The sequence below is a fragment of the Rutilus rutilus genome (assembly GCF_951802725.1).
Source record: "Rutilus rutilus genome assembly, chromosome: 25".
Lineage (NCBI taxonomy): Eukaryota > Metazoa > Chordata > Actinopteri > Cypriniformes > Leuciscidae > Rutilus > Rutilus rutilus.
The window spans coordinates 16877807-16892276 of NC_140229.1; the positions used below are offsets into that span (position 1 = coordinate 16877807).

The following is a 14470-nucleotide window of genomic DNA, read 5'->3' on the forward strand; positions in this document are numbered from 1 at the left end:
CAGCAGACGTGAAGCACTCCCAGCACAAGGACGGCAAGAAACTGAACGCTAAACCAATAAAAGTGGTACAATCCTAATCCCCTAAAAGTGATTGTGTACACGAGGATGTGTGTATTAGAGAGAGAGAGAGAGAGAGAGAGAGAGAGAGAGAGAGAGAGAGAGAGAGAGAGAGAGAGAGAGAGAGAGAGAGAGAGAGAGAGAGAGAGAGAGAGAGAGAGAGAGAGAGAGAGAGAGAGAGAGAGAGAGAGAGAGAGATGCGTGAGGGGGATAAATGTGTGTGCGAGTGTGTGAATTTGGCAGTGATAACTGACTCGGAACGCACGACTGCGATGTTTTTCCTGAGGTGACTGAAAACTGTCACCATTGGCACCTGAAGCTCTCTCTCTCTCTCTCTCTCTCCTCCACTCAACCCATCAAGGACAGACACGGCAGACTGAAGAAAGAACAGTAGTGTTAACTCTCTCTCACCCTCCTCTTTTTCTCTCCCTTCATCTTTCTGTTTTCTATCCTCCATTGTTCTCATTCATCATTCTTGTTCTTCTCTCACTCTCTTTTACATTCACTCGCTCTCTTTCCCCTCACTCGATCGCTCTCGCTCCCGCTCACCCTCCCTCACTTGTTCTCTTATGAATGTCACCTTTACTGGTGGTAGCCGCTGGATTTGCACACACACACCCACACGCTCGCTGGCTTTGGGGTGGGGGGGGGGGGTGGGGGTAATGTAGGGGTGTGGGGAGAGATAGCGCGTGCCAGAAGAGGCAGAAGGGAAATTTCTCAGAGTCCATTCTTCTTTTGCCGGCTACCGTCCTGCGACTCAGGGCTTTGTCCGTCCCAGCAGCTGAAGCAGAAGTGCCTCTGGACGTGGGAGCACTGGATTACCGCTTGAGATTATTCTCTTTTTTTTTGCCAGCACAACTAAAGTTAGCCATAGGGACTGCAGGCTGACCATCTGGCAGTTTCTGACCGGATCTGTTCCTGATTTGAGTCGAATAATTTTGCTGCTGGTGAGCAAAGAACTTTTTTGCAAGGACCAACCGTGTGTGGGTGAGAAAGCTCATCGTTCCTGTGTGCTAAACTTTAGCTTTGTCAGTGTTTTCGTCTTCAGGAACAAGACACAAGGGGAGGGGAAGGGAGAGGAGTGAAAGAGGGGGGGCAAATATGTCGGCAATGTCGCAACAATGACTTTGTCAGCCGCTTTCTGTATCTTTTTGTGGAAATGTGACGACGTCGATTTACGTTTTAAGGATTTGTTGTGGTGTCAATATGTATTTAGAGAAACAAACATAATGAAGGACAAACCATGGACAGGTTGTGAGTGGACCAGAACTTAACCTCTTCCCTTACTGGAGGGAAACACACGGCCACGTGAGGAACCTACCTGAATTCTTGGCTCTCCACGCAAGGTTTGACCCCTGACTTTTATCTTTTTGTGCTGCTGGTAAAAAGACGAGTGCATCCAGAGAGGGTCTCTTAAGCAAACAGAGACCCCCCTCCTATAGGTGAGAGGGGGGGGGAAGATGGCAGCACTTGCCAGTTCTCTCATCAGACAAAAACGGGCAGTCAAGGAAGACCAGGCCAACCGGCCGATAGCCAACAAACGCAAGCCGTGCCCCAAGAGCAACAAGTCTCTTTGCCAGAAACAAATTCTCGTTCTCATATCAAAAGTACGGTTATGTGGCGGTCGAAGAGGAAGAACAGAGAAAAGACCAGGTAGGTTTATCTGTAACTTTCTATTTTAACCACTTTTCACTTCTGGAACCAAATCTACCATCTAAAAAAAAAAGAAAGGTAACTGCTTTCTTGAAATACCAAAAGAGCAGAATGAAAAAAGTTTTGAACTAAAGTTGCAAACTGATGTCATTCTTCTTGGCTTCTCTAATGCCACTTCAGAATCACGCTCAAGTTCAAACTGGCTGTGGTACAAATGTAGGGATACAACGCTGAAATACAGTCTGGTCTGAAATACAGTCGTCTCTGTGAAGTAATGTTTCACAGGTCACATAAAGGAGAAATCACTAAGCTCATGAAGTTGTAGCATCATGGAATTTATTCAGACTTTTATAAAGGAAGAAGGGGATTGACTACTATTTTATGACATAAACAGAGCTGGAAGAGGCAAGCCCTTTATAAGGTGTGATTTACAGTCTTTCAAAGCGTCCCACATGCACAGGCTATTCTGGGTTGCATTAAGACCTGCCCTTAGGATGCTAATTATTACCTCATATCTTCTATGTTCACACATGGGCAAGCATGTCTGCATATTAATACCTAATTTCAATTGTGTTCCATAAAATATTGTTTCTCAGTAGGGCTATGAGATTGGAAGTTGGACTCCGGCCATGTTTTAGTTCCAGTAACCTTGCCACTGGCCAAAAAGAAAAAAACAGCACGCTCTCTGATTACAGCACTGATACTGAGACAGAATCTCTGCGATTGTTATGTCAACCTACAGGGCAAAAAATAAAAACAACCAATGTCCACAACTCTGACTAGCAGTTTTATTGAAACAGAAACATCTCCGTTCTGAATCCCTGCCATTGGTTGTGAGTTTTGTAATGTCTTTGGATAATAATGGGGACCAATGCTTATGACATTTTGAAATTGATGCCATAGCCCAAGACTGAATAACTAAATACTGAATAAAAGAACTGTCAATGTAAAAACAAGATAAAAGAGAGAAAGGATAAAGAGATAAGACAGTGAGTGAGTGTGTGAGAGATAGTGGGTGTTTTGTACATAAATGAAAATGATTATAGTCAGGGATATTAATCTGCCTCTTTATCCGCCTCTCTCACCAATGAGCATGAAATGCTCCACACTGCAATCATCAGAAAAAATATGGGTATGAACAGAAATGAGTGTGAAAGAGTGCATGCGCGTGTACTTCTATAATACTGAATTAACGCTGATATCCAGTCCTACTCCTGGGACTGCGTTCTGTAATATTTACATTCCTTTGATATCTACTGAACACATTATCACATTACGGTCCAGCACCGTTAGCATAATGTGGTTTAGGGACATACTGAAGTGCAAATATATTTTCACACATGCAAACACACAAAAACTGGCTCAGGGAACTACATATAATATTGCATTGCTAGGATAGGTGAAATTACTACTGCAGGTCTTTCCTTGTCTAACCCTGTTGGTCTAGACAAGTTTATTATTGTTAGTGCAGATTTAGTGCTGGTCTACCCCCAGAGGTCAAGGTTTGGACGGTTAATATGGCCTTGTTAGCCCCTGCTGGTAAATGTTGAATCTAAAACCAGCTAGCAGAAAAAAGCAACTAGCTGGTGAATCTGATTAACAAATGATATCCTGTTGGTTAAGCTAATTAATTAGCTTACTAAGCAGCACATCAACATCCAAAACACAAAGAGTTGTGCTTCAAAATTCAACCCATAGCACTTTGGGTGAACTGAAGCAGCCAACAATTGACAAATTAGTGGGCATCACCTAGTCACAGCAGTGTGGGATCATTGGATCACTGCTGCATTGTCAGATCAGTGATCCATATGCATCCATCATAACAGTGTCACGCCTCTGCTGTACCCGCAACACCCTTCACACATCTGTCTCACGCACACCTGTCTCTCTGAGTCACTTGCTTTGGATGGGTTCCCTTGCTGCTCTAAAATGGCGTCGCGGTCTCACACCATCTGAGGTCGGCGCTGAGTCTACTGGTCTCTCGATCGATGCAGCTCATTAACGTATACTGATTAATCAATGATCACCCTCTCCGTTTGCCCAGTGCCCAATTTCACGCAAAGTGGAGATGGTATAGAAACGTAAACCCCACACACACACACACACACACACACACACAGACACAAAAACCATTCTCTTAATAGCAGTGGCTGTTTTACACCTTTACAGTTTTATGGAGCACTTGGCTTCTGCGGAGTGTTTGGCTTTATTCAACAACAAATCTCCTATAGAGGAGGAGAGAGACAGCATGAGAGAACCAATTATTATCAGTAAAGGAGCGAGAAAACCCCTCACAAAGGGTACACAATTTTCCTTTAAGATAAAACACCTTACAGGAGTGGATTGAATATGGTATTTGAATGAATAACATCAGTCAAGCCAATTTTCTATTCTCGATAGCTGTGAGTAACACCTGAAATCATGGTGATACTGCAGTGTCTAAAGAAAATATCAAAGATGGCAACTTCCCTAACAACAGAAATTATTTTCATGACTTTATTTAATAAATTAATAAGTAAAAAAAAAAAAAGGCACAAATACTAATTATCTGACAGCAGCTTACAATGCTTTATTTTTAATAAGACAATGGTGAAAAACAGCGCCTGGAGCAAAACCTTTGGATGAGATTTTGCTCATATCTCCGTCACTGTGAGTTACCAGAACCTCACATAGCAAGCATATGTGCACTGCAGAGTGACTATCGCAGTCTATGGCGTGACGGCCAACTAGATGCCCAATACGGTTCAGATCACAGCGCAGACTAAATCAAACTCACTCTCAAAATTCAGTTGCGAGTTCTGAATGCTAGACAGAATGTGGCTGTCACTGGCATTAATAAACAAACTGTGAATGTAACCGTATTTAATCATTCTAAAAGTGACAAATGACAGATAGCCATTTTCTGCTGTTGTGTAAACATTGCCGTACAGTTCCAGCGCTCACAGAACATTAAGGTGGGAAATTAACACCTGCAACCAGCCAACTGAGATGTTTTTTTGGGGGTGGGGGGGTAGTACTGTACTACTTCCACAGTAGTGGGTGATTTTAGCTTGTCAACCCAGAGCTTGAGAAACATTTGGCTTAAAAAAAAAAAAAAAAAAAGCTGTCGTAATATAGTTCACTTGTTTATGTATACATTCTGATTAAGGAAATGTTCATGGTGCTAATGTAAGCTTTCAGCTGCCAGGATTTAGTGATTTGTGCTAAATACTGGATGCCTTATTAGAATTAAAATGAGATGGTAAAGTATTAGAGTGGCTAGTAACAGGCTATTGTAGCTGAAAGAAAAGTTCACCTTTCACCTTCAAAATTACAAAAGAAAAAGAAGAGAGATGAGGTCTGCAGATGTGTAGTAAGGAGAATGCAGCAGGGTTCAGTCTAAAGGAGTCGCTCAGGGCACGAGGACGTGGCACTGGAGGAGGACAGCATTAAGCTGACCGCTGAAGATGGGCTGTCAATCTTGCTTACTCAACAACACCTGATCACACTGCACAGTGTTAGGTAGCCTCTCATCCGAGTACTGAGAGTGCCAGGGGTCAGAAAGAAAGAGGGAGAGAGGGAGGAAGAGAGAGGGGAAGAGATAGTAATGCGGAGAGGAAGGAAGTAGAGATGGAAGAGGATGAGGAGAGGGAGGGAAGAAGAAAGAGGAGAGATAGTTGGAAAGACAAAAAGTGAGTCACTGCAAATGACAGAAGGGCATGCAGAGGGAATTCAGAAAAAAAAAATCACTGATGATTAAGCAAAAGTTCTGACAGAGAGTTTGTTCAATTAAAATGGGCAGCATGTACGTTCACTGCATGAAGGTTGTGTTCATTTTTGTTTGTTAAAATAAAATAAAACACTCATACAAATACACTATATAATAAATAAGGTATATTAACTAACTTAAAAGAACATTCAGAGTTCAAGTTCACATATGCTCTATGAACATGCTTTTGATTACTGCAGAAAACAATTTTTCATTCCTCAGTTTGTCACAACAAATATTGTGTTTACACTAACACACTTACAATAAAAGTCTATGGGGCAAGACATTGCATAGGGATAAACACAACGTACAGCCACAAGACTTACACGTTATGTAACAAAATTGCATACTAAACTTTTCTAAGCTATATTAAATTTATCTAACTTCTGTCATGATCAAGAAGAGGGTAAACTCAGAAATGTTTGCAGAATGGATGCAACATTACTTGACAAAGACTGTTTATACCAAAAAAAAAAAAAAAAAAATTCACCCACTGTAATTTCGCTAGTTCAGACCAGCAGCTAAATGTAACATTTTAAACTTTTTAGCAACACACTTTTGTATAGAAAAAATATATATAAGCGCTGTAACATTTCTTTAAAATGTAGCACATTTCTACATTTAAATCTGAAATGTCTTGCTTCATAATCTTTTTTTTTTTTTTACATAATATATTAACATCATTCAAGTTTTAATTGTATTCTGTGTAAATTTGAAATGATATTCTTAGAAATAAAGTAAAGTAACCTAATAAGGGATGTAACCAGTAGAAACAGTATTGATTATTAAACTGCTGGTACAGTCGATTAAACAGAATTTTGCTTGTTCTCGCTCTGAGCTCACACACAGCACTTGTTCAAATAATTAATGAATTAAGATGTAGTTCTCTATTGAGTTTGTTAGTCAACAAATGAAAAAAAGATCTACTGTGAGCGTGTGGTGGCTGCTCCCTCTAGACGATCCTAGAGGCAAAAGTGAATAAAGATGTTGGAAAAGTAAATATGACAGAAATGAAAGACATCAAGTCATAATACTAGACGGTTAACACTATCGATCCACGTGTCAGGGCCGGTGGGACGACGTGTGATTGACCATTTGAAAGAGTCTAATAATGTGTCAGGAAAGAGAACCCAAATGTAACTAATGGCCTCTACTGCACACATTTTATTGGTGCTAATATTAACTGAGGCATTCTCCATTCTAACAGCATTGATCTATTCTATTCTCAGCTAGTGGCCTTCCAAAGTGAATTAAAAGGTCTGGGTTTCCCTTACAAGCTCTATTAACTGAATAATTAGCACATTCTGTGTGTGACAGGTTTCAGATGGGTCACATAGTAACTCATATTTTAGTTTCTGAGTGGATGCACTGTAAAAAAACAAACAAATACTTGACATGTAAGAAAATAATCCATAGAAAAATAGAAGGCACTGGTCATTTTAAAGTTTACAGACATATCCTTTAACCCTACAACACAACACAATGCAATGTGTAATTCAAAACATGGTTAACACATCTGTGAAAAAATCAATACGGAAATTTAATTTACATTAACATTTACATTGTGCTTTATTTTTACTGACTTTTTGTAGAGTGTAAGATATACAACGACCGACCACTAACACAGGAACTCCAAAACGTCTTCCTATTTGGCTGTCCTGAGAGCACCAATCCTGACAAATCTCAGCTGCAGCAATCACTGCTCACTACCATCTGTATGAAATGAATATCCGATTAGTTTTGCGGCTGCAACAGCAGCCAAGAGAGTTTCCCAGACTCTTTTGTTGATATTGAGGACGCCAAACATACAAACATCAGCTTATGCCGTTACACAACCAAAGATTGGGAAGGGTTTCATAATCTATCAAAAATGTAATTCCAGATGAAAAGATAATTAAAGCTGAGGGGATTGATGCTTTTGTTTTGAAGGTTTATTTCAGTGCTGCGGATGTGCCGCCTCTGGGTTGGAGTGCTGGACTTAACAGATTGAAGAAAAGTTCCATCAGTCTGGAAGAGATCAGATTAGGACTAAATTTGCCTGAAAGAGATCTGAGAGAAGGCAGCACTGAGATAAATGCCACTAGCCTGTAATTAGTATGAGTGAATTCATGCTGGAGCAAATTCACATATCATGTTCATTAAACATCATTGCTAAATTTTTTTTAAAAAAAGTACTATAAATGGAAACGAGGCTAAAAGATTCTAATGCAAAGAATCTTTGCAAAGCTGAATTTGGTATTTGGGGCAAAAACCTACAATTTGTGGGGGCAGCAGAGCTTAGTAGTATACAAGAATAAAAAATGCTTAATCTTCATGGAGATTTTTGGTTACGGTAAAGCCTGCTGAGCTTTGTGGGGGAAAAGTAACTTTTCAAGTCAGACAATGCAAGTGTATATGTAGCTGTTTCAAGAAGGAAACAACACTGTAGAAGCATTATGTGCATACGAACAAAATGTAAGCTATGTTTTTCCTCATTTCAGAGGATTTTATGAAGTCTCTACAGTCTTCAGGTTCTATTTGTTTGAGTGATGCAGAAAACAAAAGTTGGTACATTTGTGATATGATATGAAGGCCTGGAGATAAGAGAAACTAAGAAAATCCTCCAAATTGAGGAACAAGAACACCCCTGTAGTCCATGATTGTATCCCTTAAAACTCATCACCAAAATTACATTTAAATTTTTTTTTTCTCAAAAACAAAACCAAAATTTCGCCAAGCCTTAAAATAGCTTGAATGTAACTCTACACCCTTGCCTCATTTAGTATACACAGTTCTATCAATCTACAAATTAGCCCCACCTCCACTCACTCACACCAGCTCAGAGATCCACTAGTTAAAGTGATTAGTTACAAGGTAGTTTGTGACCTCAGAAAGACCAACGATTTCAAACCGCGATTTTTAGACTGTCTTTGGTTCAGTTTTAAGGAGAAAATACTCAGCAATGGTGTTGACTTATGAATTTGCACATGGTTTGTCTTAAAGCAGATTACAAACACCACATGGACATAAACAACATAAATAGCTTGGCTTTAACCACAGGGGGACTTTAAATAAGTACTTATCTCTTGTGTTCCAGTAAAAATAACTAAACATCCTTAAAGCATGATACATTTTCTAACCTTTTTTTGGAATCGACTCCCCATCACTATGCAATAGTGCCCGCCCACTTTTTCAGCAGTTGGTTCTAGAAGTATTTTTTCCATTCATTTCTCCCATAGGGATTCTAAGAAAAGTCTTTGTTAAAGCGTTTTAAGCCATGGACCAAGCCAACCAGCTACGAGGTGAATCATAACATCACAAACTTTCATTTGAAGCAAAAAGTATATGAAAATCAGACAAAAACACTAAAGGTACAAGACTGTGTCCTTAAAGAGATAGTTCACCCAAAAATAAACATTTTGTCATCATTTACTCACCCTCAAGTTGTTCCAAAACTGAATTTATATCTTCTGCTGAAGATGTTTTGAAGAAAGTCAATAACCAAACAGTTGATGGGCCCCATTGACTTCCATAGTATTTTTTCTATACTATGAAAGTCAATGGGGCCCATTAACTGTTTGGTTACCCATATTCTTCAAAATATATTATTTTGTGTTCAGCAGAAGAGAGAAATTTATACAGGTTTGGAACAACTTGAGGGTGAGTAAATGAACATTTTTGGGTGAGGGTGAGTAAATGAAAATTTGTGGGTGAACTCTCTCTTTAATGGCTTTAGTGAGGGAAAAAAACACAATCTTATGAAGCATTGCCAACAGCATAACTGAATTAAAAAACAATCGAGAAATTTAAAACTACTCATTTAAAAATGTTGATTATATATAAAAAATATAAGTGTATTGCAGAATATGCACATGTCCAAATATTTAATTATTTTGAGTGTAGGGAGACTAACTTGATTACGTCATTCGCTATGCTTCATGGGAGTGGGTGGACCTAAAGAAATCTTTTTCTGCGTTTTGCTTGTTTCGACTCTCTGATTGGTGGAATTTTCGGTATTTTCTGGTTTTTCACCACAAATTCCACTGTTAAACATGATTATTTTAAAGCAAAGTTGAAATAATGCATTGTTGACGGCTTCAATAGGAGCAAATACTATTGATTAACAACGTTGTAGCTCACAATAAAGCTTTAAAGGTTTGTAAGTTATCTTTAAAAATGTTTTACTTCCGGAACCTGACTGTTGAACACTATTTGTTAGAGTCTTCTTAATGTTACCATTCATGTCTCACATATCGTATCTCAGAGAGTAATGGAATTCTGTCACCTTTAGGTACTGACAGAGAGCACTTGGGCTTTATTTACCCTAAAACGATGAGTAAATGCATCAGAATCGGAAACACCCCCATGCCCTCTCTTCTCACAGCCTAATGACATTGCGAATGACAAAGAATGCCTTAATAGCCTCTCTCACACAGCAGCTGAAATTGAATTTGTGGATACTTTGATTAAACCTGACAAGGACAGATTGAGTTTGACCTCTAACAAGAGGGAGACACACAAAAGAAGTGTGTGTGTGTGTGTGTGTGTGTGTGTGTGTGTGTGTGTGTGTGTGTGTGTGTGTGTGTGTGTTAGTTAGAAGGGGCAGAGGATAAGGAGGAGCAGACAGAAAAGTTAGACATTTACCTCAGTAATTTCTGAGCACTTAAGTGCCTGGTGTTGACGTCATGATCAGGCAAGGCTCCATTACTCTTGGGCTGTCATCCCAGAGAGTCAGATTGCTTTAACATCCACCACAAGTACCAGAACCAAACCAGCATGTAAAACCACCTTTCATTCAGATTTTTAGCATTCAGCAGCTTGCTCTACAGCTCGCTGGTCAGCATTTACCTATACTTTCAATCTCTCATTTTGTCAATTCAAAATAAACGATGATTGAATCTGACACAGCTGTCATCTCAGGGGATGGCCCCTTGAGGTCACACAATGATGCTGACAAGGTCATGTCAAACATACAAGACAGAAATATTGAAAAGTCTGACTGGATTATTGACCTGCAAAAGATTAATACCCATAAACACTCAGTAATGTTCATCCAGTTGGTTCTTGTGAGACATGGCATTAGAAATACTGCATCCTTAGAGGATGTGTGCTAGAGCAAGTCACATTGGTGCCTAGTTTACTTATTCCTTCCATTTTCTACTTTCGCTGATACTTCACACAGTTAATCTAACATACAGATGGAAATAAAAAGACCTGATTCAGTAGAGAGCAATGGTTAAGAACTAAAGAAAGTAAAGAGATGATGAAGATGGGAAGAACATAAGGATATATTTTCACATAGATTTCAAAAAGTAAAATATGTTCGTAGATCAACAATCTTGATGGACCTAGAACAACATTATGATCAACCAATCAGATTTTACTATTAAGGTTTGGGAATTATCATTTCAATCTGATTCGATGGGTAGTTAATGTTTAGGGTTGAGTATAAGGATTCTAAAATGTTTTTAAAGAGAACTTAAAATTACTAATGCACCGAAAAAAAGCAAAGCAAAAAAAAAAAGCAGCGATGTTTAATTAGCGCTTCTCCAATGACACGTTTTGACTGTGTCAGTATCTATTTTGTGCAAACAACATGGACAAGCTACAACAGAAAAACATGTCAGCAAAGTGGACACGCTTCACCATGACCAAATAATGCTAGAATAGCAATATGTAACCTTTATTTTTGGTTTTCAGCTAAATTAACTTTTTTCAGTCATCTTTAACCCATACAAAAGGGAAAAACTAATAAAGCTTTCATTTCTATGGAGAAAAATAAATTAATATCTAATAAATGTGGGTATTTTTGGAAAGAAAAACATGCCAAAAAGTTGTTAGGTTTTGTGCACTTAAAAATAAAGCAGCCAACTGGAATTAAAGAAGCAAATAGAAAACTGCAGTGCATACAAGCATTTCAAATAACATGATTAGAAGCCCCTAAGAGCTAACTTTTTTTTTATTACAGTTAAACTAAATACTAAGTAAATTTGGTCTACTGCAATTGTTTTCCATCCTCATAGGTATATGAAGCATTGTGGAAACTGAACGGGTGTTTGTGGGGGAGCCTACTGTTTAAGACATTGAAAACCCCTGCAGTAGAAGATAGAAAGTATAAGAAATAGGGTAAGATAAGAAAGAGAACAAACCAAGAGGGAAGATCTGATGAAGGAGGAATAAATAGAGAGAGAGAGAAAAGAGGAATGAGTAACGTGAGAAAGATAAGAGGGGAAAAACTGCTGAGAGATGCAGACTGAGAGACAGCTGAGAGACAGCAGAGAGAGAGAGAGAGAGAGAGAGAGAGAGAGAGAGAGAGAGAGAGAGAGAGAGAGAGAGAGAGAGAGAGAGAGAGAGAGAGAGAGAGAGAGAGAGAGAGAGAGAGAGAGAGAGAGAGAGAGAGAGAGAGAGAGAGAGAGAGAGAGAGAGAGAGAGAGAGAGAGAGAGAGAGAGAGAGAGAGAGAGAGAGAGAGAGAGGGGACTGGTGGGGAGTCCTAATAAAGGTTGAGGGAAGCCCTGGTAGTTTGGCCTTAGTCAGGGAGGGGAGTCACAGATGCCCTTGGCTGCTCACTGAAGCAGCGCCTGTAATTACTCTGCACTCTCTTATCATTACGGGGTAAGTCGGCATCTCACAGCTATAAGGCAGCACACCACAGTGTACCAGACACTCTTTTCCACATACACACAATAAACACACACAAATACACGTTCCATGCACATACACGAAAGGTTGCTTGACAGTTAACCTCTATCGATCCACTGAACACCAGAAGGAAAATAGGGTGCGACTTCTGGCTCTGCTACTGTGTGACTGATCAAACCACACACACAACTGAATGAACACATGGAGGCTTCATCTTGGTTATTGTAATTTCTGTCTGACTTGAGGAGCTGCCACATTTGAAGTAAACAGCAATATCAATATAGCAAGCAGGCTGAAGAGGACATCTATAGTGTGTGTGATATCGCAAGTGGGCAGAAGATAAGCAAGAGACAAAGCCGGAAAGCACCAGCAGGAACATGATTAGCATTGCTGCATTTGTATCACTGTAGCTAGTGGAGGGAATATCAATGCTTCACTAATGATGCCAACATTGCTTCATTCTTCTCCCAGTAGGGGTTGGTTGTATAGAGAGGATTGCTGGTTTAGAGAGGATTGTTGGTTTGTACGTTTGCTGGTTATTTCCCTAGCGTCTGTGACCCTCAGAAAGTCAGAAAAATACCATGTAACAGTACGAGAATACCTCAGCCAATCATATTAATTAAAAGTCATCGATGCGTGAGATTAAATTAGACAGAGCTAGGGGTGAAAGGGGCATCACTGTAAGCTGGGTGTCGAGATAGAAAGAGAGAGAATGAGAAAAATTGTACTGTTGTTTTTTTGCAGGTCAGAAAAATGGCACAAACAATATTGACAATGTGACATCTGCAACACTGCTCTGGTTGGATATTAATTAAGTGGAAAACTTGCTTAAAGAAATCAAACAAAATCAAATGTAACCATTTACTTTTTAAATACACATTCTTAGTCCTGTGCACAATCTGCATGTTATAAAAAATGAAAAAAAACGATGTCTTCATGATCAAAATGTACATAAGAGGGAATAGCTACTCAATGTAGTATAATGAGCTAGAAGTAAAACTATAGTCATATTCCACACAGCCTGTATGGTAACCTCAAAATTTAAGTTCCAAGAAAAAAAAAGAAAAAGAAAAAAAAAACACATGTTTTAACAAGCAAAAAAAGCTATTTAAATTGCCAATACTGGAGAGTAAAAAACTCTCCTCATGTTTTCAAAGAGGACTAGATGAAAATGTTTACGTTTTAAACCGTTTAACATTTAACGATCATTCCCGACCAATCAATAACCATCATAAACGTACCTCAGTTCCTTTATTCTTGATGTCTGCTGCGGTGCAACTATGAAGTTTCTCACTGTATGATGTGCTGAATACAAAGTGAGCTTTGAGGAGTTCATCAATGTCAAAGACACTTGCATATTCTTTTTAATTGCCTTCTTGTCCACGATGATGTAGAGTTTCTGGACACTCGATCTGTGTTCCCTAATGCGGAGTAGGAAAGGCTGGAAAGTGTTAACACTAGACACAAAGATCTGCATGTTTGTGCCAACCTGAAATGAAAGGTAAAACAGCATTGTCAAAAAAAACATTCTTGCAAGATGAACAAATAAAGCAAGACTCAATCTGCACTTTCATTTACAATAAAAAAGGCACATTGCACAATTGAAAAATACCTTCAGAAACGTCAAAAAATGCCTGAGGAGAACCAATTTTTGCTGTCCTATTGTGACCTTTTGTGATTGGAGGAAGAAATGGTAGCAAGATAAGTTTCAACCTAAACAGATAAAATGAACATGAAAGTAAAAAAAAAAAAAAACCATGAAAAAGTTTACCTTGCCACAATCAATGTGTGAACTCACACACACCTAAAAACCTCATCAATAGTAGTCATATCCTTGGTACCTTGCAGTCTCAAGTTGATTTTGCACAAGTGTCCTGGAAACCTCCAAAGAGTCTTTGGAGGTTTCCAGGACACAAAACATTGATGTTTCCAGCATCAATATATTCTGTTCAATCTTGCATATAGGATAAAGTACTGAATCAATACATAATACAAGTGTAAAATCTATAGGTTACATATGAAGTTATGATACCTTTATAAATAAATAATCTCTAATCATAAGCTTATGAAAAATGTGCAGTGTTAGGGTGCTCCAAGACCAGGATTGGGAAATTAGTCTTTAAAAAAAAAGCTTAGGGACAGAGCTGCAGCAGGTCACCAAAGATTCCTTGTAGGCAACTTCTGTGTCAGGTGGCAAACCAAATATTTCTAAAATTGCAGAAAGTGAGAGGAATTAGCCAGACAAAACCATTGATAAAAAAATTAAAAAATTACAAATGACCTGAAAGATGTGTAGCTTGTAAGCTGCAGATGCAGTTTGAAACAGTCAAAAGTAGACTTTAATGTCATGGACATCTGTGGTTGCTTCGGCAAGTTTTATTTTACAGCTCAAT

The 14470-nt window shown here is 38.9% G+C and overlaps 1 protein-coding gene across 1 annotated transcript in view; it reads left to right on the top strand.

Annotated features, from left to right (window-relative positions):
* Window positions 1-298: 298 nt before the first annotated feature.
* The window catches only part of fgf11b (fibroblast growth factor 11b), a 46530-nt gene continuing 32358 nt past the window's right edge, over window positions 299-14470 (top strand). Inside the window, exon 1 of the mRNA XM_084401436.1 lies at window positions 299-1710. Coding sequence (XP_084257562.1) covers window positions 1518-1710 — 193 coding nt within the window. The 5' untranslated portion in view covers window positions 299-1517. The remainder of the gene's footprint in view (window positions 1711-14470) is intronic.